The sequence below is a fragment of the Jaculus jaculus genome, chromosome 15 (genome assembly GCF_020740685.1).
Source record: "Jaculus jaculus isolate mJacJac1 chromosome 15, mJacJac1.mat.Y.cur, whole genome shotgun sequence".
Taxonomy (NCBI): domain Eukaryota; kingdom Metazoa; phylum Chordata; class Mammalia; order Rodentia; family Dipodidae; genus Jaculus; species Jaculus jaculus.
This window is the reverse complement of record NC_059116.1, coordinates 34523334-34547803: the sequence shown is the minus strand read 5'-3', so window position 1 is coordinate 34547803 and position 24470 is coordinate 34523334. Positions and strand designations below refer to the sequence as shown.

The window sequence follows — 24470 nt, the reverse complement described above, 5'->3', positions numbered from 1 at the left end:
AATGACTCCTGGAGGGAGTGTATTGTTGGGGGCGGCCTTATGGTTGTTATAGCCAGTGTCCCCTTGCCAGTGTTTGGCACACTGTCATGTTGCTATGGTCCACCTTATGTTGGCCAGGGGGTGATGCCCACCCTTTGCTCATGCCATCGTTATCCCCTACCATCATGGAGCTTCCCCTTGAGTCTATAAGCCAAAATAAACCTTTTACCCACAAGCTGCTCTTGGTCAGGTGATTTCTACCAGCAGTGCAAACCTGACTGCAACAATGTATGTACAAGCACGCACATGTCTGTGTGAGTGCAGGTGTATGTGTGTCATGGTGCACATACGGAGGTTTGACAACTACTTTTAGACTGTATCCTTGCCTTCTACCTCATCTGAGGCAGGATCTCTCCTTTTGTTTTTTGCCAGGGTAGCTGGCAGCTTCTCCTGTTTGTAGTTCCTTGTTCTGTATAGGCATGCTGGGGTCACAGATGCCCTCTACAGGGTCCAGCTTTTTTTGCATTGATTGTGGATGGCATTGTGGCTACTGCAAATGGCATGCATTCCTGGAAGTGACCTTTGTCAGGCCCTCCTGAAGCCAAGAGTCTCAGGGTCTAGGATTGACTCAAGGGCCTGAGACCAGCATTCTTGGGGTGGGGACACCTGAAGTGGGTGTTACTGGTCAGGTGGTAACCCTGTATTCCCTGAGCAGTCACCTCCAGCCCCTTCCATGGTGGTTCACCCCTTGACAGCCCATCCAGCACATGGGCAATGTTCCTTTGCTCTCCCTGTAAAGCATTAACAGTCACGGTGTTGTGACATGCTGGACAGAACCATCCCTGCACCCAGAGAATGCACTGTGGAGCCCTGAGTGGGATTTGGTTGTCGGAGGCTTGTGGCTGGTGGGTGGGATATGGGGATGGTGATCCTTGTCCATTCAAATAAGTCCAGATCATAAAATATTTTAGGAAAATACTCTCTTGGTAGCTAGGTGTGGTTGTCATCCCAGCACTGGGGCGATGGAGGCTGGAGGATCAGTTCAAGGCCAGTCTTGGCTACATAGCGAGTTCGAGGCAAGCCTGGAGTCCTTGTCTCAAACATGAGACCTTGTCTCAAACAAACAATAAAACATACACAAGAAGGTCATTTGCTCTGGGTGAGAGGGTCCCGAAGAGCTGTATTTCTTGTCAGTGCATCCATGCCTGGAGTTGAGGGTCTGAAGCCAAGTTGGGGGACAGGGTAGTCCTGGGTGGTGGGAGAGTAATGAGCTGGCAGAGCAGCCTTGGAGTGGTTAGGTCAGCTTTGCAGGGTCTTGGGGCCAGAGCGTGGCTTAAGATGGTTGGGAATCTCCAGTGCTCATGATGGGCTCTCTGTTTAGGCCAAGTACATCTCCCAGTGCATCGATGAGATCAAGCAGGAGCTGAAGCAGGACAACATTGCTGTGAAGGCCAATGCTGTGTGCAAGCTGACTTACGTGAGTGGCTCCCCGTCCCCATCTTTCCTGAGGGAGGGCCTGGTGTGGGCTGGGTGGCTGCTTGCCCCAAACCAGCTCTCCTCGGGACATTCTGGGAGCCTGGTGGGGTGGCAGGCTCTGAACCTGGCTAGGCTCCCTCTGGTGACTGCGTGAGCTATGGCTGCCCTTTCCTTAGATGAGGGCTCATCCTGGAGTTTCAGTGCAGGTGTGTGTCACCAGTCTCTCACAAAGGTGACTCATTTCTGGGAGAGTCAAGGTCTTAGACATTCCAGACCACTGCCCTCTAGCCAGTGTTTTATTTTATTTATTTATTTTTTGTTTTGTTTTTCCAGTTTTTTGAGGTAGGGTCTCACTCTAGCCCAGGTCGATCTGAACTTCACTCTGTAGTCCCAGGCTGGCCTTGAATCTACAGCTACTGTTTTACCTTGGTGTCCTCTGAGTTCTGGGATTTAAAACACTCCACCCATCTTAATTTTTTTTTTTTTTTTTTTGTTTCCCTTAAGGGTAGGGTTTAACCCAACCTGACCTGAAACTCACTTTATAGCCTTAGGTTGGCCTTGAACTCACAGTGATCTTCTTACCTCTGTCTGAGTGCTGAAATTAAAAGGTGTTGGACACATCATGCTGGTCCCATTTTTCTTTTTTTTTTTCTCCCCAGGTAGGGTCTTGCTCTAGTTCAGGCTGACCTGGAATTCACTATGTAGTCTCAGGCTGGCCTTGAACTCACAGCAGTCCTCCTACCTCTGCCTTCTAAATGCTGGGATTAAAGGTGTGTGCCACCTCACCCAGTTGTTTTTTTTTTTAAGTAGGGGCTTGCTCTAGTCCAGGCTGACCTGAAATTCATTATGTAGTATCAGGGTGTCCTTGAACTCATAGTGATCCTCCTACCTCGGCCTCCCAAGTGCTAGGATTAAAGGTGTGTGCCATTATACCTGCCTCCTCTTCCTCCTCCTCCTCCTTTTGAGGTAAGCCCAACAGACTGCCTTTTCTTTTTTCTCTTTTAATTGTGAGAATGAGACAGAGAGAAAGACAGTGTGAGAGAGAATTGGCACACCAGGGCAACTCCAGCTACTGCAATTAAACTCCAGAAGCATGTGCCCCCTGTGTGCTTGTGTCACTGTGGTTCTGGTTTACAGAGGACCTGGAGAGTCAAATGTGAGTCCTTAGGCTTCGCAGGCAAGCACCTGAACCGCTAAGCCATCTCTCCAGCCTCCCCCTTTTAAATCAGGGTCTCATTCTAGCTGAGGTTGACCTAGAACTCACTCTAGTCCCAGGCTGACCTCAAGTCACAATAATCTTTTTTAAAAAAATATTTTATTTTTTCGTTATTTGAGAGAGAGAGAGAGAATGGGCACACTAGTCACTGAAAACATGTGTGGCCCCTTGTGCATCTGACTTATATAAGGAATTGAACCTGGGTCCTTTGGCTTTGCAGGCAAGCACCTTAACCATTAAGCCATTTCTCCAGCCCACGGCAATCTTTTTGCTTCAGCCTCCTGAGCGCTGGGGCTAAAGGTGTGTGCCATCATACCCAGCACTTGTCATCTTTTACTGCTGCCTTAATCCATCCCTGAGGATTCAAAATAACAGTGTTTCCTTCTGGTTTCTTGATTGCAGTGTTGAGGTTGAACCCAGCACCTCACATATTTGAGGCAAAAGCTCCAGACAGCTGGATTCTCACTGGAGGGTGCTAGACTGAGCCATGTCCCCAATAGCTAACTAGAGGATATTAAGATGCCCTACCACTGATCATACCCCCATTCTTCACTGGGGGTTCTAGGCCATCACTATCGCTGACCACACCCTCTAGTTCTTCCTCTGTGTGGGTTCTGGGCATAGGCCCCTCACAGAGTAGATCCCTAGTCCTATCAGAATTATTTGTCAGGAAAGGAAACAGAGCCCCAAGGCCTGATGCTGAAGGTCTCTTGTTCAGACTGTGATTGGAATTTGTTCTGAATGTGATAGTGGTTCTGTGTTTTTCTACCTGCCTGCCTTCTTTCCTGTTTATTTTTTGAGGCAGTGCTTTCTACTTTTTTTTGAGGTATGGTCCAGGCTGACCTGGAATTCATTATGTAGTCTCAGGGTGGCCTCAAACTCTCGGGGATCCTCCAACCTCTGCCTCCCAACTGCTGGGATTAAAGGCGTGCACCACCATGCCCGGCTGAGGCAGTGCTTTCTATTTTAGGTTAAACTAGAACTCACTTTGTAGCCCAGGCTGGCCTCAAACTCATGGTGATCTTCCTGTTTTCCTATTGTGGGGATTAAAGGTATGAGGTACCATGCCCACCTTAACCAGGTCTCCCTTTTTAAACAGTTGCAGATGCTAGGGTATGACATCAGCTGGGCTGCCTTTAACATCATTGAAGTCATGAGTGCCTCCAAGTTCACATTCAAGGTAAGTGCAGAGGTGTGAGGCAGGTGGGCATTGGTGGGGTTTAAGGTCACTGAGGGAGAGAGGTCTGCCTGCACTGGGCAGCCCTTACAGCTCTTTCCTTCAGTCAGTAGCTTGCTTTATAATGTAGATGTGTAGCCCAGCCTTCAAGACAGTGTTGCTTAACCTGTCTGCACGAGGATAGGGCGCTGAAATAGATACGTCACTAGCTTTGGCCATGGGGACCGATGTAGGCAGGTCACATCATGCTAGCTGTCCTCAACCCTTCCCTCCATGCTACTTCCCAGGTGAGGCATCTTGTCCAGTATGAACTACCTATTTTCTAAAGTGCTTGCTGCTTTAGTATGAGGGCCTCTTAGGCCAAAGACCACCAGGGTTCCGCTCCAGAATCTAACCTCAGTCTTCAGGGAGTGAAAAATCTTTGGTGTTCACTGACTGACCACAGCTATGGGTTACAGGAGAAAGACTCCATATCAAGGAAGTACACAAATGAGTATTAAGAAAAAAGCACCTAACATTCTGCTGGTATGCATACATATGGAACACACATCTGCACACAGACGTGCTAACACCACACGTACTCTGTGTACACACACACACACACACACACACACACACAGAGAGAGAGAGAGAGAGAGAGAGAGAGAGAGAGAGAGAGAGAGAGAGAGACAGTTTCTTGGAGTTGAGAGTGATTCAGTTCTGGAGCTCCAGGTTAACTTGCCACAGCAAAAGAATGCCAGGCATATGCACTACTTGTTTTGTTTTTGTTTTTTTTTTTTCCAAGGTAGGGTCTTGCTCTGGCTTAGGTCAACCTGGAATTTACTATGGAGTCTCAGGGTGGTCTAGAACTCACAGTGATCCTCCTACCTCTGCCACTTGAGTGGTAGAATTAAAGACATGCACCACCACACCCAGCTCCCTTCTTCTTTTAGAAATTTTTTAAATATATATTCTGTTTATTTATTTGAAGGAGAGAGAAAGAATGGGCATGCCAGGATCTCCAGCCACTGCTAACAGACTCCTAATGCATGCCCCCTCTTGCGCATATAGCTTACATGGGTCCTGGAGAGTTGAACCAGAATCCTCTAGCTTTGCAGACATACACCTTAACCCCGAAGCCATCTCTCTCCAGCCACCACTTCCCCCCTTTTCTTTTTATTTTTTGTTTGGTTTTTCAAGATAGGGTCTTGCTGTAGCCCAGGCTGACCTGGAATTCACCATATGGTCTCAGGGTGGTCTTGAATTCATAGCAATCCTCTTACCTCTGCCTCCCAAGTGCTGGGATTAAAGGCATGTGCCACCACACCTGGCTATTTTTATTTATCTTAAAACGTTGATTTTATTTATTTGAGAGAGAGAAAGAGGGGGGGGAGAGAGAGAATGGGTGTGCCAGGGCCTTCAACCACTGCAAACGAACTCCAGACACATGTGCACAGACCTTATATATCTGGCTTACATGTGTCCTGGGGAATGGAACTTGGGGCCTCTGGTTCTTCAGGCAAGTGCCTTAACCACTAAGCCAATTCTCCAGCCCTGTTTTATTTTATTTTATTTTATTTTTTTATTTGCTTACTTATGAGAGAGAGAGAGCAGCTACTGCAAACAAACTCTAGACACATGTGCCACCTTGTGTATCTGGCCTATGTGGGTACTAGGGAATCAAACCTAGGTCTTTAGGCTTCACAGGCAAATGCCTTAACTGCTAAGACATCACTTCAGTCCCCTCTTTTTCATTTTTTTCTTTAAAGTTTTTTTGTTTATTTTTTATTTATTTGAGAACAACAGAGAAAGAGGGAGGGAGGGAGGGAGAGAATGGTTGCGCCAGGGCCTCCAGCCACTGCAAACGAACTCCAGATGTGTGTGCCCCCTTGTGCATCTGACTAATGTGGGTCCTGGGGAATCAAGCCTCGAACCGGGGTCCTTAGGCTTCACAGGCAAGTGCTTAACCGCTAAGCCATCTCTCCAGCCCTCCCTTTTTCAATTTAAAATAATGTCAGTGAAATTTGGAGATGCATAGGATTATTTGTGGGTGTTTTTGTCTTGGAAACAGGGTCTTAATGTAGCCTAGGCTGGCTCTTTTTGTTTTTGTTTATTTATTAGATCCCTAGGGATGGAGGGGGGAGGGGGGAGAGAGGGAGAGAGAGAGAGAGAGAGAGTGTGCCAGAGCCTCTATCCAGTGCAAACGAACTCCAGATGCATGTGCCACAATGTGCATCTGGCTAACATGGGACCTGGAGACTCAAACCTGAGTCCTTAGGCTTTGCAGATAAGCACCTTAACCACTAAGCCATCTATCACTCTAGCCCCCAGACTGGCTTTTGAATGCTTGAGTTCTGAGATGAAAGGCATGTGCCAACACACCTGCTTTATGTGGCCCTGGGGATGAGAATCAGGGCTTCATGAATACAGGTCAGGCTATAGATTCACCTATTTCTGTTTGTAAGACAGGGTTCCATGTAGTCCAGGCTGCCTTTGAATCTTGTGTGTAGCCAAGACTGGCTTTAAGCTCATGACCCTCACAGGTACTATGGTGACAAGAGTACTCTTCCATGCTTAGCTCTGTATGAGTTGTTCTTTTCTTTTTTTGTGTTGTTGTTTTTTTTTTTTGTTTTTTTGGAGGTAGGATCTCACTGTAGCCCAAGCTGACCTGGAATTCACTATGTAGTCTCAGGCTGGCCTCAAACTCAGGGCAATTTTTTTAACCTCTGCCTCCCAAGTGCTGGGATTAAAGGAGTGTGCCACCATGCCCAGTGATGTTGTTCATTTGTCCGTCCTTCTGTCCATCCGTCCTTCCTTCCTTGCTTTCTTCTTCTCTTCTTTTTATTTGATAGGGAAGAAATGGGTGTATGAGGGCCTCCTGCCACTGTGAACAAACTCCAGACACATGCACCACTTTGTGCATCTGGCTTTACATGGGTACTGGGAAACCAAATCCAGGCCTGCAGACTCTGCAGTCAAGTGCTTTTAACTGCTGAGCCATGTCTCCAGTCCTTTGTATGATTGGAATGCACACCTGTTCCATGTGGTCAAAGTTGTTTGATCACTAGTTCCTGTACCAAGGGTCCTGATTTCCCGTTCATTGTCATAGTCAGGCTTTTGTTTTCTTTTGATGAATTACTGAGTTTATTTAGGGAGAAAGCTTAATTTGTGAGGTTTATTTAGGGGAAATTGGTATCTAGGAAAAAGCATGGTGGTGCACACCTTTAATCCCAGCACTCGGAAGGCAGAGAGAGATAGGAGGGTTGCCATTAGTTTGAGGCCACCCTGAGATTACATAGTGAATTCCAGGTCAGCCTGGGCTAGAATGAGACCCTACCTGGAAAAAACAAAAAACAAAATAAATAATAAAAAAATGAAATGATGTGTTTATCAGAACTAGGACTCCCATATCTACTGTGTCCAGCCACAGGGGAGTCTTAGTCATCCCAGGTACCAGCCAGAGGCCTTCCTGTGGCCATCTAAAAGCACCAGGCAGTGGGCATCCTGGGCAGTAGGGGCAGGAGTTTCTGGGAGAGCTTGGCCTTTCACCACTTCACAGACACCCAGATTTGGTGTCACCCAGTGATTGTGGACACTTCTAGGCAGGCTGGAGCTGTCTCCAGGCTTGAAGTTCTGAAGTTCTTAAAGGCTCTAGCTCTGACCTGGGCTATTTTTCTGCAGCGTGTCGGCTACCTGGCTGCCTCGCAGTGTTTCCATGAAGGCACCGATGTCATCATGCTCACCACCAACCAGATTCGCAAGGTAATAAGCCCCACGCTGCACCCTACCACCACTACTGACGTGCTGCCTACAGGATGGGTTCCCTGTCCATCACATGACAAGTCGAGGGCCAAGAGCCCAATGGGGTCCCTAGAGTTTGAACACCTGTGGCTTGACGTGGCCAACACCTCTTTGGCAGAGTGGTGGAAGTGAACATTCCCAGGAGTGTGTTTTCACCTATAAGATGGTCTGTGACCACTGGGCATGACCCTGGGGCCTGTGCACTGAGCCCCTTTTCTTTCTCACGATGGCATGGCCGCAGGGTGCTGGAGCATGAGCACACCCTCAGTGTGCAGCTGATCTTTCCAGTCGCTAACCATGATGTCCCAGCTTACAATACCTGTCCACAAATGGCAGGACGAGTGGTTTCTGAGGCATGCCATAGGGCAGGTGGGGGCACCAATGCCCAGAACAGGAAGGAAATGAGTAGTTGGGAGTTGTCTGGCCTAGCTGGGCTCACGGCAACAGTGAGGCTGGTGCTCAGCTGGGGATGAGGTGACAGTGTGTCCTAGGGATGTGTGCCACCTGGGCTGTGTGTCTGGTTAAGGCCTCAGCACTGAGGCTTTGCTGATTGGGGCCTTTAGGAGGAGGTAGGGATAGACTGTCGGGAGAAAGGTAACATGAAGAAGCAGGGTGGAGGTGGGGGCCCTGGCCCCTCACTTGCTGCTTCTCACTATAGACACAGGCCTGGCACACTGATGAGCAAGTGGGAAGGCCTGGGGTGCTGGAGCCCCTCCAACTTTTCTAAGGGAGCATGTGGTGTTTGGCTTCATTATGAGGTTGGGAAGTTACAGTTGTCCCTGCTGCTACCTCAGCTTCGTTCCTGTTCTGGCTGTGACACAGATGCATCTGCATCTGTAGCTGCTGTCCACTCCCTGCACAAGGGTCAGCATGGGCACGTGTGTGCTGTCCCAGTGTCATCCATTTGAAACAAGTATCTCATTTTGGATGTGCATGAGCTGAGGCCTGGGGAGACTGTCTTGGATGTGCAGGAGATGAGTTCCAGGATGAGCAGTCCTGGAATCAGGGTCGGGTTGCCTAGGGATCTCATGAGTGTCTTGTTGACAGCTTCTCCTAGGAAGTGGCAACAGACCCTCACTACTGCCCCTGTCATATTTCTGTGGCCCTTTGGGAGATGATTAGGGCGGGGAGGGAGGGGATTGGGGAGCAGGGTCAGGGCAGGGTGTGCTGAGTGTGGCTTGCCACGCTGTTTCTGCCCTTGGCCCAGTCTGCTGGAAGACCCTACATCTCATTTTGTTTCTTACTGTGAAACCAGTACTGGTGTTTGTCTGGATGTTCATAGAATGGTGCAGGAGCCCTTCAGGGTTGGTCTTAGGAACAGATGTGTGATGCTCCCAGGCCATGTCCTCTAGGTGATTGCTCTCGTGTACCTGGTGTTTGCAAGAGCTGGAGGGGGGGGTGTCAAAGCTGACGGCAGGAAGCTCAGGGAGGCTTTGTCTCCTGTCTTACTTCCCTGTTCACCTGAAATATTAACTCGGCTTCAGCTCAAACCTCTGAGCTCTGAGCTCAGGGCAGGACCAGAAGTTCATTGTGGTTTCACTGGTAAAGGGACTCTGGGTGGAGTCAGCATCTCTGGATCCTGTTCTGAGGGAGGTTGTTGTGATATTGGTCACAGCACTACCTTGTCGCCTTCTGAGGGACAGTATCATCCTTTCCCAGGACTTACAGTGACTGGGGGCTAAATATCTTGTCTCCAAGGAGCCTAGAGACTTGGTGGCTCTCAGGCAGAGCTTTTTGGTCATCTGTCTCCAGCCTCACATGTCCCAGGTCCTCTTGGTTACAACATGGGAGATGGCGTTATGTGTCCCCTTGTCCTAGGCTACAGGGCAGTGGGACGCGGGCATGGCATGCCTCTTTAATATGTAGCCTGAGAGGCCACCATTGACCCTCTTTCTGTCCCCTTGCAGGACTTGAGCAGCCCCAGCCAGTACGACACTGGGGTGGCACTGACTGGTCTTTCCTGTTTTGTCACCCCAGATCTTGCCAGAGACCTGGCAAGTGACATTATGACATTGGTGAGTTTGCAGGCACATGTCACTCTTCACCTTTACCCCATGGACACTCCTGGAACCCAGGTTGAAGCTTGCTTGAAGGAGGAGGAGGCAGAAACAGGCAAGCCAGGTGGCTGCTGTGTCACCTGCATGGATGGAGCCAAGGAGTTATCAGCCCAGACATTACCTGGGTTTTGGGTTTTGTCCCTTGGATCATGGCTAATGGTCTCTATGTTCATTGGTTCCACAAGGCCAGCTTCTAGGCTAGGCGTCAGCACACTACTGCCCCAAGACCAGTTCTAGCTGGCCACACCCATATTTCACCATTTACTATGGCTCTGGCTGTGCATAGCAGAGCTTCAGGACAGACCATCCAGCCTACAAAGCAGAAAGTGCAGACTGGAGGTCTTGCAGATGGTTGCCATCCTGTAAGCTAGATGGAGTTGTGGGACTGGCGATGGTGGGAAGTTCTGTCAGGGCAATGTGGGGGTCAGCCAAGTCTACCCTGGAACCTGGTTACTGTGGAATACTACTGCAGATGGCAATGCAGGAGTGCTTTTGGTGGAACTTGAACATCCCTCGTGTCCTGCTTGGGGGATGGAATGGGTGGTCTGGTAGCTTTCCACTTACCCATCTGGACACAGTACCACCGAGGCAGGAGAAAGGCAGCTCTAGATCTGGGACAGCCTAGTTTGTTACCGTCTGTGGTCCCTGAGCTAGTGCTCTGGCCTGGGGTATAGTAACCACTGAGGCTGTGGAGCTTAAGACCAAGTGGGGAGTGAGGCAGGAGCCTGGGAGCAGTGGGCAAGCAGGTGAGTTCACCACTCCTTGTCCCTGCAGATGTCACACACAAAGCCGTACATCAGGAAGAAGGCTGTGCTGATCATGTACAAGGTGTTCCTCAAGTACCCCGAGTCGCTGCGCCCTGCCTTCCCCCGGCTCAAGGAGAAACTGGAGGACCCTGACCCTGGTTGGTGATGGCTCCTAGCTGGTGCCTAGCAAGATAAGGGTCGGAGGCATTGGGTTTGGGTCCCCACTGCCAGTTGCCCAGTCACCTGTGGAGTGTGGTGGTGACGATGAGCTGGCAGCTGCTCCTGCAGTGAGCAAGGCTTCACATGGCCTGGGGGACAGTCAGGTGCAGTGCAGCCAGCTTGCCAGGAGGGCAGCGGAACCCAGGGTGCTCCTAGGCTATAGGGAGTAGGCTGATGACATCCATCTTCTGCCCCTCAGGAACACCAAGCAGGACAAGGACCATGTAGACCTCATGCCCAACACAGGGCCTCAACTGGGCTGACAATCATGTGACCATTTTAAGTGTGGTAATTTAGATAGAATCTTAGGTCTGGAGCACACTGAGGAGAGAGGTGGGAGAGAGCACTGTGTTGCTCACAGGTCCTGGGTTTCATGGTGCCCTGTACCGTACATGGACGTGTGGGGTGTGTGGGGAAGGGAGTAGGACCCTGGACCTCACCTTCACTGCAGGAACTGATTGAGCAAGTGTCAGCCACATGCATCTCGTGGGCATGCAGAGATGGGGTAACTGACATATCAGTGAGTGGCTGGTTTGTGGCTGGCTGTCCCTCACAAGGGGGTATGACAGGTCTGGAAACACAAGTCAGGGTCACAGGTCCTTGTGGTGAAGCTGTATTAAGGACAATGCTAAGGCCACCTGAGAGGACCAAGAGGTTGCCACAGACATTATTCTATGTTGGAACAGGGTCTGTGGCCCATGCCCACAGCACCCATGTGGACTGGCATAGACATAGTCCTTGGGTGGTGAGGTGGGCTGGCAGATCCCCAAGGCTGGGCAGGAGAGAAGACTCTGCCTGGTATGAATAGCCAGCTTTCTCTCAGGTGCTGGCACAGCAGACAGGAAGTCTGCCTGGCAGGCTGTGGGGTCAGGGCCCTCCTACCATTTAAAGGAGGAGGAGCTGAGGCTGTCCCAGAATACATCATGAGGGCTTCAGAGCAGCTGGCTGGTGTGACGCTTGCCTGGTGTGTGGGGGACCCCGAGTTCATTCCAGCTTGCAAAAGGAAACAGCATCAGCCAGTCTTATTGGCTGAGGTCTGTCATCCCAGTTTCTTGGGAAGCTGAGGCAGGAGGATTGTGAGTTCCAGGCCTGCCTAGGCTGCAGAATAAGATTCTGCCTCAAATAAAGTGGAGGAAGACCAACCTCCCATTGACCTCTACACGTATGCTGTGGCATATGTGTGCTGATGCACATCATACACAAACGTATACACAGCCACATGCACCCCAAGAAAGAAGAAATAATGTCTGTCCTAAACACATCTGTGGAAGGATATGTGGGCTTTCTGCAGATTCTACCCCACTGGTGCTATGTGCCCTAGTTTGCCTCAAGAGTGGACTCTGTAGACACCCATTTTATTCTCTGGACCAAACCTGTCACCACTCACTGTATGCTAGCCACACTGTCACCACTCACTCATCACTCACTGCATGCCCCCTCACACTGTCACCACGCTGCATGCGTCCCTCTGTCACCACTCACTGCGTGCTCCCCTCACTCTGTCACCGCTCACTGTGTGCTTGCTCAAATTTTTGTACTTTGCCCATTGGACATCTTGGGATGGATTCCTAGGCCCCCTTGACCCCTCTCTTTTGAGCCTCACCTTACGTCTACCCCATGAGGCCCAGTTTGCCTCCACTTTCCACTGTTTACCATTGTTCCCAGCAGTCCTCAGCCTTCCACTGTGAGCCCTGTACCACAGGCTGTCCCTATGTTGTAGATGGGGTGCCTCCTGGTTGATGTTGATGCCCCTCTTGGTCCACAGGGGTGCAATCTGCAGCTGTCAATGTCATCTGTGAGCTGGCCCGCCGCAACCCCAAGAACTACCTGTCACTAGCCCCACTATTCTTCAAGCTGATGACATCATCCACTAACAACTGGGTTCTCATCAAAATCATTAAACTGGTAAGTGCTGGGCCAGGACCAACGTCAGAGGTGGGGTCATATCCTTGGCCTGAACCACTTGTCAGGAGACACTCTAATGACTGAAGACCTCTGTTTCTACAGTTTGGTGCCCTGACCCCTCTGGAGCCCAGGCTGGGCAAGAAGCTGATCGAGCCCCTCACCAACCTGATCCATAGGTACCTCAGCCCATCCACTCCCACCTCCCTCTGCAGCCATTTTGCCCTGCTTATGGTCAGCTGGGCTCTGGCCAGTTCTGTATTTATTTATTTATTTTGGTAGTTTGAGGTAAGATCTCACTCTAGCCCAGGCTGACCTGGAATTCACTATGTAGCCTCAGGGTGGCTTTGAACTCAAGGCGATCCTCCTACCTGTGCCTCCCAAGTGCTGGGATTAAAGGCGTGCACCTCCACACCCAGTTTTACTGTTGTTGTCTTCTTAATATTTATTTATTTTGCACGAGAATGAGAATGAGAATCTGGGCATGCCAGGGCCTCTAGCCACGGCAAACAAACTCCAGATGCATGTACCACCATGTGCATTGGACTTTCATGGGTACTGGGGAATTGAACCTGTGTCCTTAGGCTTTTCAGGCAAGAGCCTTAACTGCTAAGCCATTTCTAGCCCTGTTCTTTTTCTCTTTTTTGGGGGGAGGGGGTTGTTTTGCTTTTTTGAGATAGGGTCTCACTCTGGCCCAGGCTGACCTGGAATTCACTACATTGTCTCAGGGTGGCCTTAAACTCATGGTGATCCTTCTACCTCTGCCTCCCAAGTACTGGCAAGCCCAACAGAATGGCTTTTTTTTTTTTTAATTTTTTGTTTATTTTTTATTTATTTGAGAACGACAGAAGAAGGCAGAGAGAGAGGGAAAGAGAGAGAGAGCTCACAGCCACTGCAAACGCACTCTTAAGACAGTTTCGTCCCCTTGTGCATCTGGCTAACGTGGGTCCTGGGGAATCAAGCCTCAAACCGGGGTCCTTAGGCTTCACAGGCAAACGCTAAACTGCTAAGTCATCTCTGCAGCCCCCAGAATGGCTTTTTTTCTCAATTTTTATTAACATTTTCCATGATTATAAAAAGTATCTCATGGGAATGCCCCCCCCGCACCTTCCCCTTTGAAATTCCATTCTCCATCATATCCCCTCCCCATCTCAATCAGTCTCTCTTTTATTTTGATGGCATGGTCTTTTCCTCCTCTTATGATGGTCTTGTGTAGGTAGTGTCAGGCACTATGAGGTCATGGATATGCAGGCCATTTTATGTCTGGAGGGAGCACATTGCACGGAGTCCTACCCTTCCTTTGGCTCTTACATTCTTTCCGCCACCTCTTCCGCAGTAGACCCTGAGCCTTGGAAGGTGTGATCGAGATGTTACTCAGTACTCCAGTCACTTCTTTCCAGGACTATGCTACCTTCTGAGTCATCCCCAAATCACTGCCATCTGAAAAGAGAAGATTCTGTACCTAAAGTGAGAGTAGCGTTAATATAAGGGTATAAATATTAAGAAAAGTGCTTACTGGGCAGTTTGATAAGCATAGTATATACATTTTTCCAGATATCAGCAGATGTTACACCCCTAGGGCTCATGACTACCCCTGTTTCAAGTTTTCAGTATCAGGGATGTTCCCCCCCCAGAATGGCTTTTAAAAGAAATATATTTATTGGGAGGTGCAGATAGAGGGAGAGAGAGAGAGTGGGATGGGCGTACCAGGGTCTTTAGCCACTGAAAAAGAGCCCTACATACATGTGACACCTTGTCCATCTGGCGTATGTGGATTCTGGAGAATTGAACCTGGGTCCTGGGTTAAAGCAAACCTAAGCTGTTTGACACCAGGTAAATGCCTTAACCACTAAATTATCATCTCTCCAGGGTCCCCCACTCCCTGCCTTGTTTTGTTTTGTTTTGTTTTGTTTTGTTTTGTTTTGTTTTAGGTAGGGTTTCACTCTAGTTCAGACTGACCTGGAATTTACTATGTAGTCTCAGGGTGCCCTCAAACTCATGGCAGTCTTCCTGCCTCTGCCTCCCTAGTTTTGGGATTAAAGGTGTGTGCCAGCAATCCCGGCTTCCCCCACCCCCCCTTTTTAGTGCAAGAGCAAGAGAGAGGGAGGGAGAGAGAATTGGTGTGGCAGGGCCTCCAGCCACTGTAATTGAACTCCAGACACGTGCTGCTTTGTGTGCCTGTGCGACCTTGCTCTTGCCTCACCTTTGTGCATCTGGCTAATGTGGGATCTGAAGAGTCAAGCATGGGTCCTTAGGCTTTGCAGGCAAGTGCCTTAATAACTGTGTCATCTTTCCAGCCCATGCTTTGCCTTTTGAGGCAGTCTGCCATATTGCAGGTTGGCCTGGTGTGCCCACCAGTGCTCCCTAGTGGTAGGGTTCTAGATGTGTACTACCACACCCACTCAGGCCTAGTTTACTTTGCTCCATATATCAGACAACACTGGCACCTTTATATCTCTTCACTCTTCTGGAACGCCAAGGCGGTGCTGTGTTCTCTTGGATTCACCAAGGAGTAGCCATAGGATGAGCCAACAGGCTGCCATCACACATGGGGGCCATTTAACAAGAGAGTAGTTTGGGTGGGTTGGCCTCAGAGTTGGGAAGAGTGGTACTGGTGCCTCACCATGGAACCCCAGCAGGATCTTCTTTTTTTTTGGCTTTTCAGGGTAGGGTCTTTTCTGTAGCCCACACTGACCTGGAATTCACTGTGTAGTCAGGCTGGCCTTGAACTCATGGCGATCCTCCTACCTCTGCCTCCTGAGTGCTGGGATTAAAGGCGTGTGCCACCATGCTCGGCTGTCCAGCAGTATCTTTGCTGTGTCTGATGTGACTGTTGGGCTTGTCTTCACATGAGTCTTTCCTTTCTTTCTTTTGGCAGCACTTCCGCCATGTCCCTTCTCTATGAGTGTGTGAACACCGTAATTGCAGGTAAGGCTGCTGACCATAGCCCTATTGGGTAGGCACCATTCCTAATGGGTGGAAACACCTCACATGCTACCAGGCTTGGTGGCAAGGGGTCAGCCTGGAGCCATTAGATGTTGCCTGGTGAGAAGAAAGCTTAGTAGAGGGGCCAGAGCACCTGTAATCTGGTGCTGGGTGTCCATTTAGTAGTTCTCCCACAGCTCACAGCCCAGCTTCTTCCTCAGTTCCATTTGCAAATGTGAGAGACCCACCTATCTGGGGTCTGCTCACATTCAGGCCCCAGGAAAGTCCTACAAGAGGGAACTGAGATTCTGCAGTTCCATGAATAGATAGGTATAGGATTGGGCCTTTGTCCTTGGGGCTATGATTGCATTTGTGCCAAAGGCTGCGGGATTTAGAAATGCTGCCTGGAGTTACAGACAGCAAGGTGTAGTCCTTGGTGAGGGTCTGCTGGGAACAACCCCAGGATTTAGCACATGGCCATCCTCATGGCTGTGGTTTACAGCAATAGAATACAGTAGTTGGCCACTGGCAAAGCACACAGGGGAGCTGAGGAGACCAGGCAGAGCTTCCAGAACCTTCCATGATGTCACATAGAACATGCTCTGTCCTCAGCAGCATGCCATCTGGGAACTCAGACCCAGCACTCTGGTTTTTGTCAGTGGACCCATGTCCCTCTTTGTAACACATGTCAAAGCCCAACCCCAGAAGAGCACAGGGCTAAGTGGAATCTGCATTGCAGCACTAGTAGTTTTTACCCAGGAGCTACTCCCCTCACAGGGATGGTGGGCGTCTCCACCTGAGCAGTTCCTTTCAGTGGCCTTTCCTCTTGAGCCCCTCCCTTGGTGGGGCAGATGGCATACTGTGGGACATCAGGGCAGGTGTCAGGTGTGTGGCTAAGTGACTAACTGAGGCCGCCTTCTGTTCCAGTGCTTATCTCGCTGTCTTCCGGCATGCCCAACCATAGTGCCAGCATCCAGGTGAGTCCCTGGCACTCACTAGGGCCCTCTGCAGGGTCAACAGCAGTAGGGTCTCAGGCTCCTTTACAAGTTTGATGACTGTGGTCATAGGCCCTTCCAAGTTCATTTTCTTTCTTTCTTTCTTTTTTTTTTTTTTTTTTAATTTGAGACAGAGAGTGGGCACACCAGGTCCTCTAGCCATTGCAAACACTCCAGACACATGTGCCACCATGTGCATCTGGCTTATGTGGGTTCTGGGGAGTCGAACCTGTGTCCTTAGAGTTGGCAGGCAAATGCCTTAATTGCTAAGCCATCTCTCCAGCCCTTTTTTTTTTTTTAATTTTTAAAAAGTATTTTATTTAGCTAGGTGTGGTGGTGCATGCCTTTAATTGCAGCACTCAGGAGGCAGAGGTAGGAGGATTCAAGGCTACCCTGAGACTACATAGTGAATTCCAGGTCAGCCTGAGCTAGCATGAGACCCTACCTCAGAAAACCAGGGTCTCCCACTGCAAACGAACTCCAGATGCCAGATGCATGTGCCACCTTGTGCATCTGCTTTACATGGGTGCTGGGGAATGGAACCTGGGTCCTTAGGCTTAGCAGGGAAATGCCTTAACCACTAAGCAATCTTTCTAGCCCCCAAGTTCATTTTCAATGTGCAGCAGATGTGTGAAGGAGGTTCTTATGTCCCAGTGTCCCAGAGGCACCACTTTGCTGTATTCCTGTACCTGTCTTGTGCAAGAAGCTGGTGTAAAAACTTGATGTCCCCAGTGTTATGGCTTCACTTGGGCTTGTCATCATGTTGTGCTGAGCAGTCTCCCCAGTTACTTATCCTGTGTTCAGGTCACAGCCTTGGTGCCGCTATGGGCCCCTTCCCCAGACAGGGTTGGTACAAGGCTATAGGTGGACACAGATTGGGGTGCTGGGCAAGGAGTGATTTAGCCCTGCTTTGGAAAGACTTGATCAATGTGCCTTTCTTCCTCAGCTCTGTGTTCAGAAATTACGGATTCTGATAGAAGACTCGGACCAGAACTGTGAGTCTCATCCTCACATCCACCCTCCACTCTCTTGCATCCCTGTCTTACACCTTGTGGGCTAGGCTCTGGTTTAAAATTAAAAAAACAACAACAACAACAACAAAAAAAAAAAACAGCATAGGAGCTGTGTGTGTGGCAGCACATGCCTTTAATCCCAGCACTTGGGAGGCTGATGTAGGAGGATTCCTATGAGTTCGAGGCCAGCCTGGGCTGGAGTGAAACTCTGGCTCAAACAAAAAAGGGAATATGGAATTATAGTTTAGTTGTTGATCTCTTGCCTGGCCTGTTCTAGGCCATGGATTCAATTATACCATGACCACTCAAAGACAGTCAGACATGATAACACAAACCTGTCATCCCAGCAACTCGGGGGGCTGAGACAGGAGGATTGCCATGAGCTTGAGGATAGCATAGGCTACAAATTAAAACCCTGTCTCAAATCCAAGGCTGAGGCCAGGCATAGTGCCTTACATGATTAATCCCAGTACTCAGAGACTAAGGTATTAGGATCAACATGAGTTCAAGGCCAGCCTGAGCTAGCATCAAAGCCTGCATTAAAAATAAATAAATAAAATAAAATAAAAAAGTGTGATGTGGTGGCACACACCTTTAATCCCAGCACTTGGCTGGCAGAGATTGGTGAGTTCGAGGCAGCCTGAGAGTACATAGTGAATTCCAGGTCAGCCTGGGTTAAAACAAGACCCTACCTCAAAATAGTTTTTTTTTTTTTTTTTTTAAAGGAGATTGGAGAGATGGCTTAGGGTTTAAGGCGCTTGCCTGTGAAGCTTAAGGACCCATGTTTTACTGCAGATCACACGTAAGCCAGATGCACAAAAGTGAGGCACGTGCAAGGTCCTATATGCCCACTAGGTGGTACAAGTGTCTGCAGTTTGACTACAGTATTCTCTGTCTCTAAAAGTAAAAAAATTAAAGTTTAAGAAAAGGCCAAGTCTGGGTATGTAGATGAGTGAAGAACACTAAGTGCCCAGCATGTTCAAGGCCATATGCGATCTCCAGCACCTCAAAATGAAAAGGAGGGCCTGGCATGGTGGTACACCTTTAATCCCAGCTCTAGGAGGCAGAGGTGGTAGGATCACTGTGAGTTCAAGGCCAGCCTTAGACTACATAGTGAATTCCAGGTCAGCCTGGAACTGGGCTAGAGCATCCTGAAAAACCAAAAAAGAAAAATAATAATAAAAATAATAAAACGGGGAAGGGACAGGAGCCCAGATGTCCTGTGTATTCAGGGAAGCCTGACACAGGCTTCATTAGCAAACCTCCTGACAGCTTCCCAACCACCCCTGCAGTCAGTGGGCTCCCCTTTCTTGCACCAAACAAGAGGCCATGGGGTGTTTAAACCGAGTTGTGGTACTTGTACACAGATAGGTAGGGCCTGGTGGCTCCAGGCCAGGGCATAGTGGGGACTCCATCCAGCTCAGGAGGGCATAAAAGGAGGTTTGCAGATGGGCACAGCTACAGGGAGGATCTCATTTGGGCTGCATAGCTCCCCCCCCCCCCCGTTCCCCTCCCACAGGTTGTGCTCAGGGAAGTGCTGCCCATGCTGTGCCTTTGTGCTTCAGGGCAGTTCTGTGGTTGGGTATAGTTCAGGTATCACAATCACATAGTACCAGTATTCTAGTGACAAGGCCAGGTTCCAGGTGGTCACTTTGAGTTCCCATCTGTTCAGAGCTAGAGTTGATAGATTTTCTCATAAGACCCAGAGAAACGTCTCCTACCTCTAGGGCCCACAGCCTCCATAGCATGCTTGACCTCCATGGGCCACACAATGGAACTCGTCACAGAGCCAGGCTACAGGCCTCTGGGCTCAGGCTGTCACCTGTAGCTTCTGGCTTCTGTGATGTCTTTGTCCCAGTGCCTCAGACTCCCTCTCACTTTTTTTTTACAAGCAGGGCCCACAGGATCCTGCTGGGTATTGACCCTGTCATGCTTGTTGGGAGGCAAGAGGGCCATTAGCAATTGTCATCACATTCTGCCTAGCAGTGACCTTTATAAGGTGAGGTCCTCAAACACCATTATGGAAGTTCTCCTATTCCCATTTCTCCCACTGCTTCTTTAGGCTTCCTGAAGAGGAAGAATATACATTAGGGGGGGAGCATTGGAGAAGGGTGTAGCTATAGCTCAGGCTGACCTGGAACCCACTCTGTAGTTCCAGGCTGTTCTCAAACTCAGCAATTCTCCTACCTCTGTCTCTCAAATGGTGAGATCAAAGGTTTACCACCATGTCCAGTATTTTTTTTGTTGTTGTTGTTGTTTTTGTTTTGAGGCAGGGTATCACTCTATAGCCCAGGCTAACCTGGAATTCATTATGTTGTCTCAAGGTGGCCTCAAACCCATGGTGATCCTCCTACCTCTGCCTCCCAAGTGCTGGGATTAAAGGTGTGCGCCACCATGCCCGGCTGCCACCATGTCCAGTTATACATGTTTCCACTGCCCCTTTTAGAAGGCCAGGCATGTCAATTTTGTCACTAGAAGCTAGACTTCTTTCTTTCTTTCTGTTTGTTTTTTCAAGGTAGAGTCTTGCTGTACCCCAGGCTGACCTGGAATTCACTATGTAGTCTCAGGGTGGCCTCGAACTCCCAGTAATCCTCCTATCTCTGCCTCCTGAGTGCTGAGATGAAAGGTGTGTGCCACTACATCTGGCTTAAAAGCTATAGTTCTGCAAGGGTCTTGCAAAGGTGGATATCACCTGCCAGGACCCCTAGTTGGCAGTCACAGAGCCCAGTGAAGGGCTGGATAGTGACTAGGGTGGTATATAGCCTTGCCTCGTGTAGTCTGTGCTGTACACAGTGCTGGCATCAGTCTCTGGCTGGCTCTTGACTGCTTGCTCTCCACAGTGAAGTACTTGGGGCTACTGGCCATGTCTAAGATCCTGAAGACCCACCCCAAATCCGTGCAGTCCCACAAGGACCTCGTCCTGCAGTGCCTGGATGACAAAGACGAGTCCATCCGCCTGAGGGCCCTTGACCTGCTCTATGGCATGGTGCGTGCCTGCCCCACTGGCTTCTGGGGACACCAGGCCCCACAGCCCTATGAGCCAAGTGGGGTCAGCAAAGGGCACCTGTTGAGGCTGGCTATCTTGGGCCTGTGGGGTGGGGGAGAGGGGCAGGCCATCTAATGGCCTAGTGCTCATGTGCTGGCCTTCCCACCCGTCAGGTATGCCTGCACTGACACCCGTTTCCCCCCAGGTGTCCAAGAAGAACCTGATGGAGATTGTGAAGAAGTTGATGACCCACGTGGACAAGGCTGAGGGCACAACCTACCGAGATGAGCTGCTCACCAAGATCATTGACATCTGCAGCCAGTCAAACTATCAGCACATCACCAACTTTGAGTGGTGCGTCTTTTATGGCCTCTGTAGGGCAAGGGGCTGTCACAGGATCACACACACACTCATAAGGTTCTCCTCCCCTGCAGGTACATCAGCATCTTGGTGGAGCTGACTCGGTTGGAGGGCACCCGCCATGGCCACCTCATTGCTGCACAGATGCTGGATGTGGCCATCCGCGTGAAGGCCATCCGCAAGTTTGCTGTTTCACAGATGTCTGCACTGCTTGACAATGCTCACCTGGTGGCCAGTAGCACACAACGCAATGGCATCTGTGAGGTGCTCTATGCAGCTGCCTGGATCTGCGGGGAGTTCTCGGAGTGAGTGGTCTGCAGAAGTTTCCCTGAGCATGGCTGTGTGGGCATACCCTCCCACTGTTACAACACACACTTGCTCTGGCCAGCCCCTGGCCCAGTGGCCTCCTGGCTCATCTGTGTGAGTCAGTTTTGTGCTCCCCTGCTCCACCTCACCCTGCTACTGAGAGGTGGAGCCTGGGACCAGTTCTGACTCTGCTCCATACTTATTCCCTGCTGGCCACTTCTACACATAGAGGGGGTGGAGAGGCTTGCTCTCACTTGCCCGAGGACTGCCCCTCAGGTGAGCCAGGAGGCCCTGCAGCACTTCCATCTTTGTGTATGTGTGTGTGTGTGTGTGTCACTGCTTTTTTTTTTTTCTCAATTTTTATTAACATCTTCCATGATTATAAAAAATATCCCATGGTAATACCCTCCCTCCTCCCACTTTCCCCTTTGAAATTCCATTCTCCATCATATCCCCCCCATCTCAATCCATCTTTTTTTTTTTTTTGGTTTTTCAAGGTAGGGTCTCACTCTAGCCCAGACTGACCTGGAATTCACTATGGTGTCTCAGGGTGGCCTCGAACTCATGGCGATCCTCCTACCTCTGCCTCCCAAGTGCTGGGTTAAAGGCGTGCGCCACCATGCCCGGCTTCTCTTATATTTTGATGTCATGATCTTTTTCTCCTCTTATGATGGTCTTGTGTAGGTAGTGTCAGGCACTGTGAGGTCATGGATATCCAGGCCATTTTGTGTCTGGAGGGACTTCCATCTTTTCCAAACACACTGGGCTCAGGCAAACTGGCCCCAGGGGACAGGTGGTGGTCATTACTTAGGGTATACTGTGGTCGTTGAGCCCCACTAAAAAGTAGATTTGTTGTGGAGTCTCAAAGTTTACACAGGAGACATTTTTCCCCCTGTGGTAGGGTCTTACTCTAGCTCAGGCTGACCTGGAATTCACTATGTAGTCTCAGGGTGGCAATCCTACCTCTGCCTCCAAACTTCTGGGATTAAAGGTGTGCGCTACCACACCCAGCTTTTTTTTTTTTTTTTTTTTTTTTTTTTTTAGGTAGGTAGCCCAGGCTGATGTGGAACTCACTCAGTAGTCTCAGGGTGACCTTGAAGTCATGGTGGTCCTTCTACCTCTGCCTCCTAAGTGGGATTAAAGGCATGTGCCCCCACACATGGCTTTAAATAGTTGTTTCTTAGGGGTGAGAAGAATAGGCATGATAGGATCTCTTGCCACTGCAAACTCCACAAATGTGCATCCCTTTGTGCGTCTGCCTTTATATGGATACTGGGTAATCAAACCCAGGCCACCTGGTTTTGCAAGCAAGTGCCTTTAACTGCTGCACCATCTCACCAGCCCTGAAAGGAAGCTTTTTGATGAGTGAGCTTTTTTAAAAAGTATTTAATTTTATTTATTTATTTGAAAGAGAGAAAAAAGTAAATAGAGTGGGAGAGAATGAATGTACCAGGGTCTCTAGCCCTGCACAGGAATGCTAGACCTTGTAAATCTGGCTTACATGGGTTCTGGAGAATTGAACCTGGGTCCTTTGGCTTTGCAAGAAAGTACCTTAACTGCTAAGCCACCTCTCCAGCCTGATGAGTGAGATTTTTGCTATGTTTTCTCTTGATACTGGGGTTCCAACTGTGAGCCTTCCACATATCATCCAGGTGCTCTACCTATTGAGCTATGCTCCCTTCCTAATGAATAGTTTTGTTTTCAATTAATTTTTTTTTTTTTTTTTGTCTTTTCATTGCAGCCCAGACTGATCTGGAATTCACTCTGTAGCCTCAGGCTGGTCTCTTAATTCATAGCTATCCTTCTACCTTAGTCTTCTGAGTGCTGGCATTAAAGGCATGTGCCACCACATCCTGCTAAAGTTATTCATTTGTATGTGTTTAACTCTATTTTCATTTATTGAGAAAGAGAAAGAGGCAGTTAGAGAAAGAATGGATGGGCCAGTGCCTCTAGCCACTACAAAGAAACTCCAGATGCATTTGTCACCATGTGCATCTTGCTAATATGGGTACTAGGGAATTGAACCTGGGTTCTTAGGCTATACAGGCAAGCACCTTAACTACTAAGCCATATCTCCAGCCATATTTGTGTGTGTGTTTTACTGTATGTGTGTGCATGTATATGGGCACACCAAGGCCTCTTGCCACTGAAGACAAACACCAGACACTTATGTTAGTTGCATCTGGCTTATGTGAGTGGCTGGGATGCGAGTCGAGGTTTGCAGTGCAAGTACCTGTAACTGCTGAGCCGTCTCTCTAGCACCTTTTTGTTTTTGTTTTTCTAAGATAGAATCTCATTTTGTACCCTACGCTGGCCTCAAACTCATGATGTTCCTGCTTCAGCTGCTGAGTGCTTGAATTTCAGGCATGTGACCACTGCCTGGTTTAGTCAGTAGTTCTTTTTGTGTTTTGTTTTTTTTTTTGTTGTTTGTTTTTTGAGGTAGGGTCTCTAGCCCAGGTTGACCTGGAATTCACTATGTATTCTCAGGGTGGCCTTGAACTCTCAGCGATCCTCCTACCTCTGCCTCCCGAGTGCTGAGACTGAGCTAGAGTAAGACCATACCTCCGAAAACCAAAAAAAAAAAAAAAAAGATGCAGATCAAATGACAGTGTAAGGCCACACATGTTTCCCCTTTGGATGCTTTGTGTCACATCTTTGCTGTGGCTTCTTCAGTCATGTCCCTTCATGCCGTATTCATGGTTCCCAGGGTCTGCTTGGGGCACAGGAACTTCTGTGGTGGGGCTGGGGCTCCACCTTTCTCAACCTGCTTATAAGATGCTGCTGGTGGGTGTGCAGTGCCTCATATAGCCCCTGTCTTCCAGACATTTGCAGGAGCCCCACCAGACCCTTGAGGCCATGCTGCGGCCCAAAGTCACCACGCTACCAGGCCACATCCAGGCCGTGTATGTGCAGAATGTGGTGAAGCTGTATGCATCCATCCTGCAGCAGCAGGAGCAGGCCGCAGAGGCTGAGGCCGCACAGGAGGTCACCCAGCTCATGGTGGAGCGGCTGCCACAGTTTGTGCAGAGTGCTGACCTGGAGGTGCAGGAGCGGGTAAGGCCATGGCTTCAGACAGGGTAATGGGAGACTCTCTACTTACTTCGTGGATCAGAAAGCAGGGCCACACCATGACCCTCAAGGCCCACCTTCAGTTACCCACAGGTTCCCATATAAATGTACTGCAACCTCCCAGAACATTGCCACCAGCCTGGGTTCTAGTGTTTAAACATAGGAGCCTGTGGTGAATACTTCATATCCAAGTGGTAGCAGCAGTGGTAGGCTCATGCTCCATAAAGAGAGGTATAGTGTCACCAGGGACCCTATCTAGAGAAA

General features: G+C 49.4%; 1 protein-coding gene across 3 annotated transcripts in view; it reads left to right on the top strand.

Annotated features, from left to right (window-relative positions):
• Ap3d1 (adaptor related protein complex 3 subunit delta 1) overlaps positions 1–24470 on the top strand; it is a 47516-nt gene that overhangs the window by 7015 nt on the left and 16031 nt on the right. For all 3 annotated transcript variants that reach the window (XM_004654909.2, XM_045134822.1, XM_045134821.1), the window contains exons 2-15: positions 1361–1456; positions 3771–3851; positions 7509–7589; positions 9536–9643; positions 10460–10589; positions 12416–12555; positions 12658–12731; positions 15431–15480; positions 16405–16454; positions 17419–17467; positions 20326–20471; positions 20677–20825; positions 20906–21136; positions 23960–24191. In XM_004654909.2, coding sequence (XP_004654966.2) covers positions 1361–1456; positions 3771–3851; positions 7509–7589; positions 9536–9643; positions 10460–10589; positions 12416–12555; positions 12658–12731; positions 15431–15480; positions 16405–16454; positions 17419–17467; positions 20326–20471; positions 20677–20825; positions 20906–21136; positions 23960–24191 — 1617 coding nt within the window. The remainder of the gene's footprint in view (positions 1–1360; positions 1457–3770; positions 3852–7508; positions 7590–9535; positions 9644–10459; positions 10590–12415; positions 12556–12657; positions 12732–15430; positions 15481–16404; positions 16455–17418; positions 17468–20325; positions 20472–20676; positions 20826–20905; positions 21137–23959; positions 24192–24470) is intronic.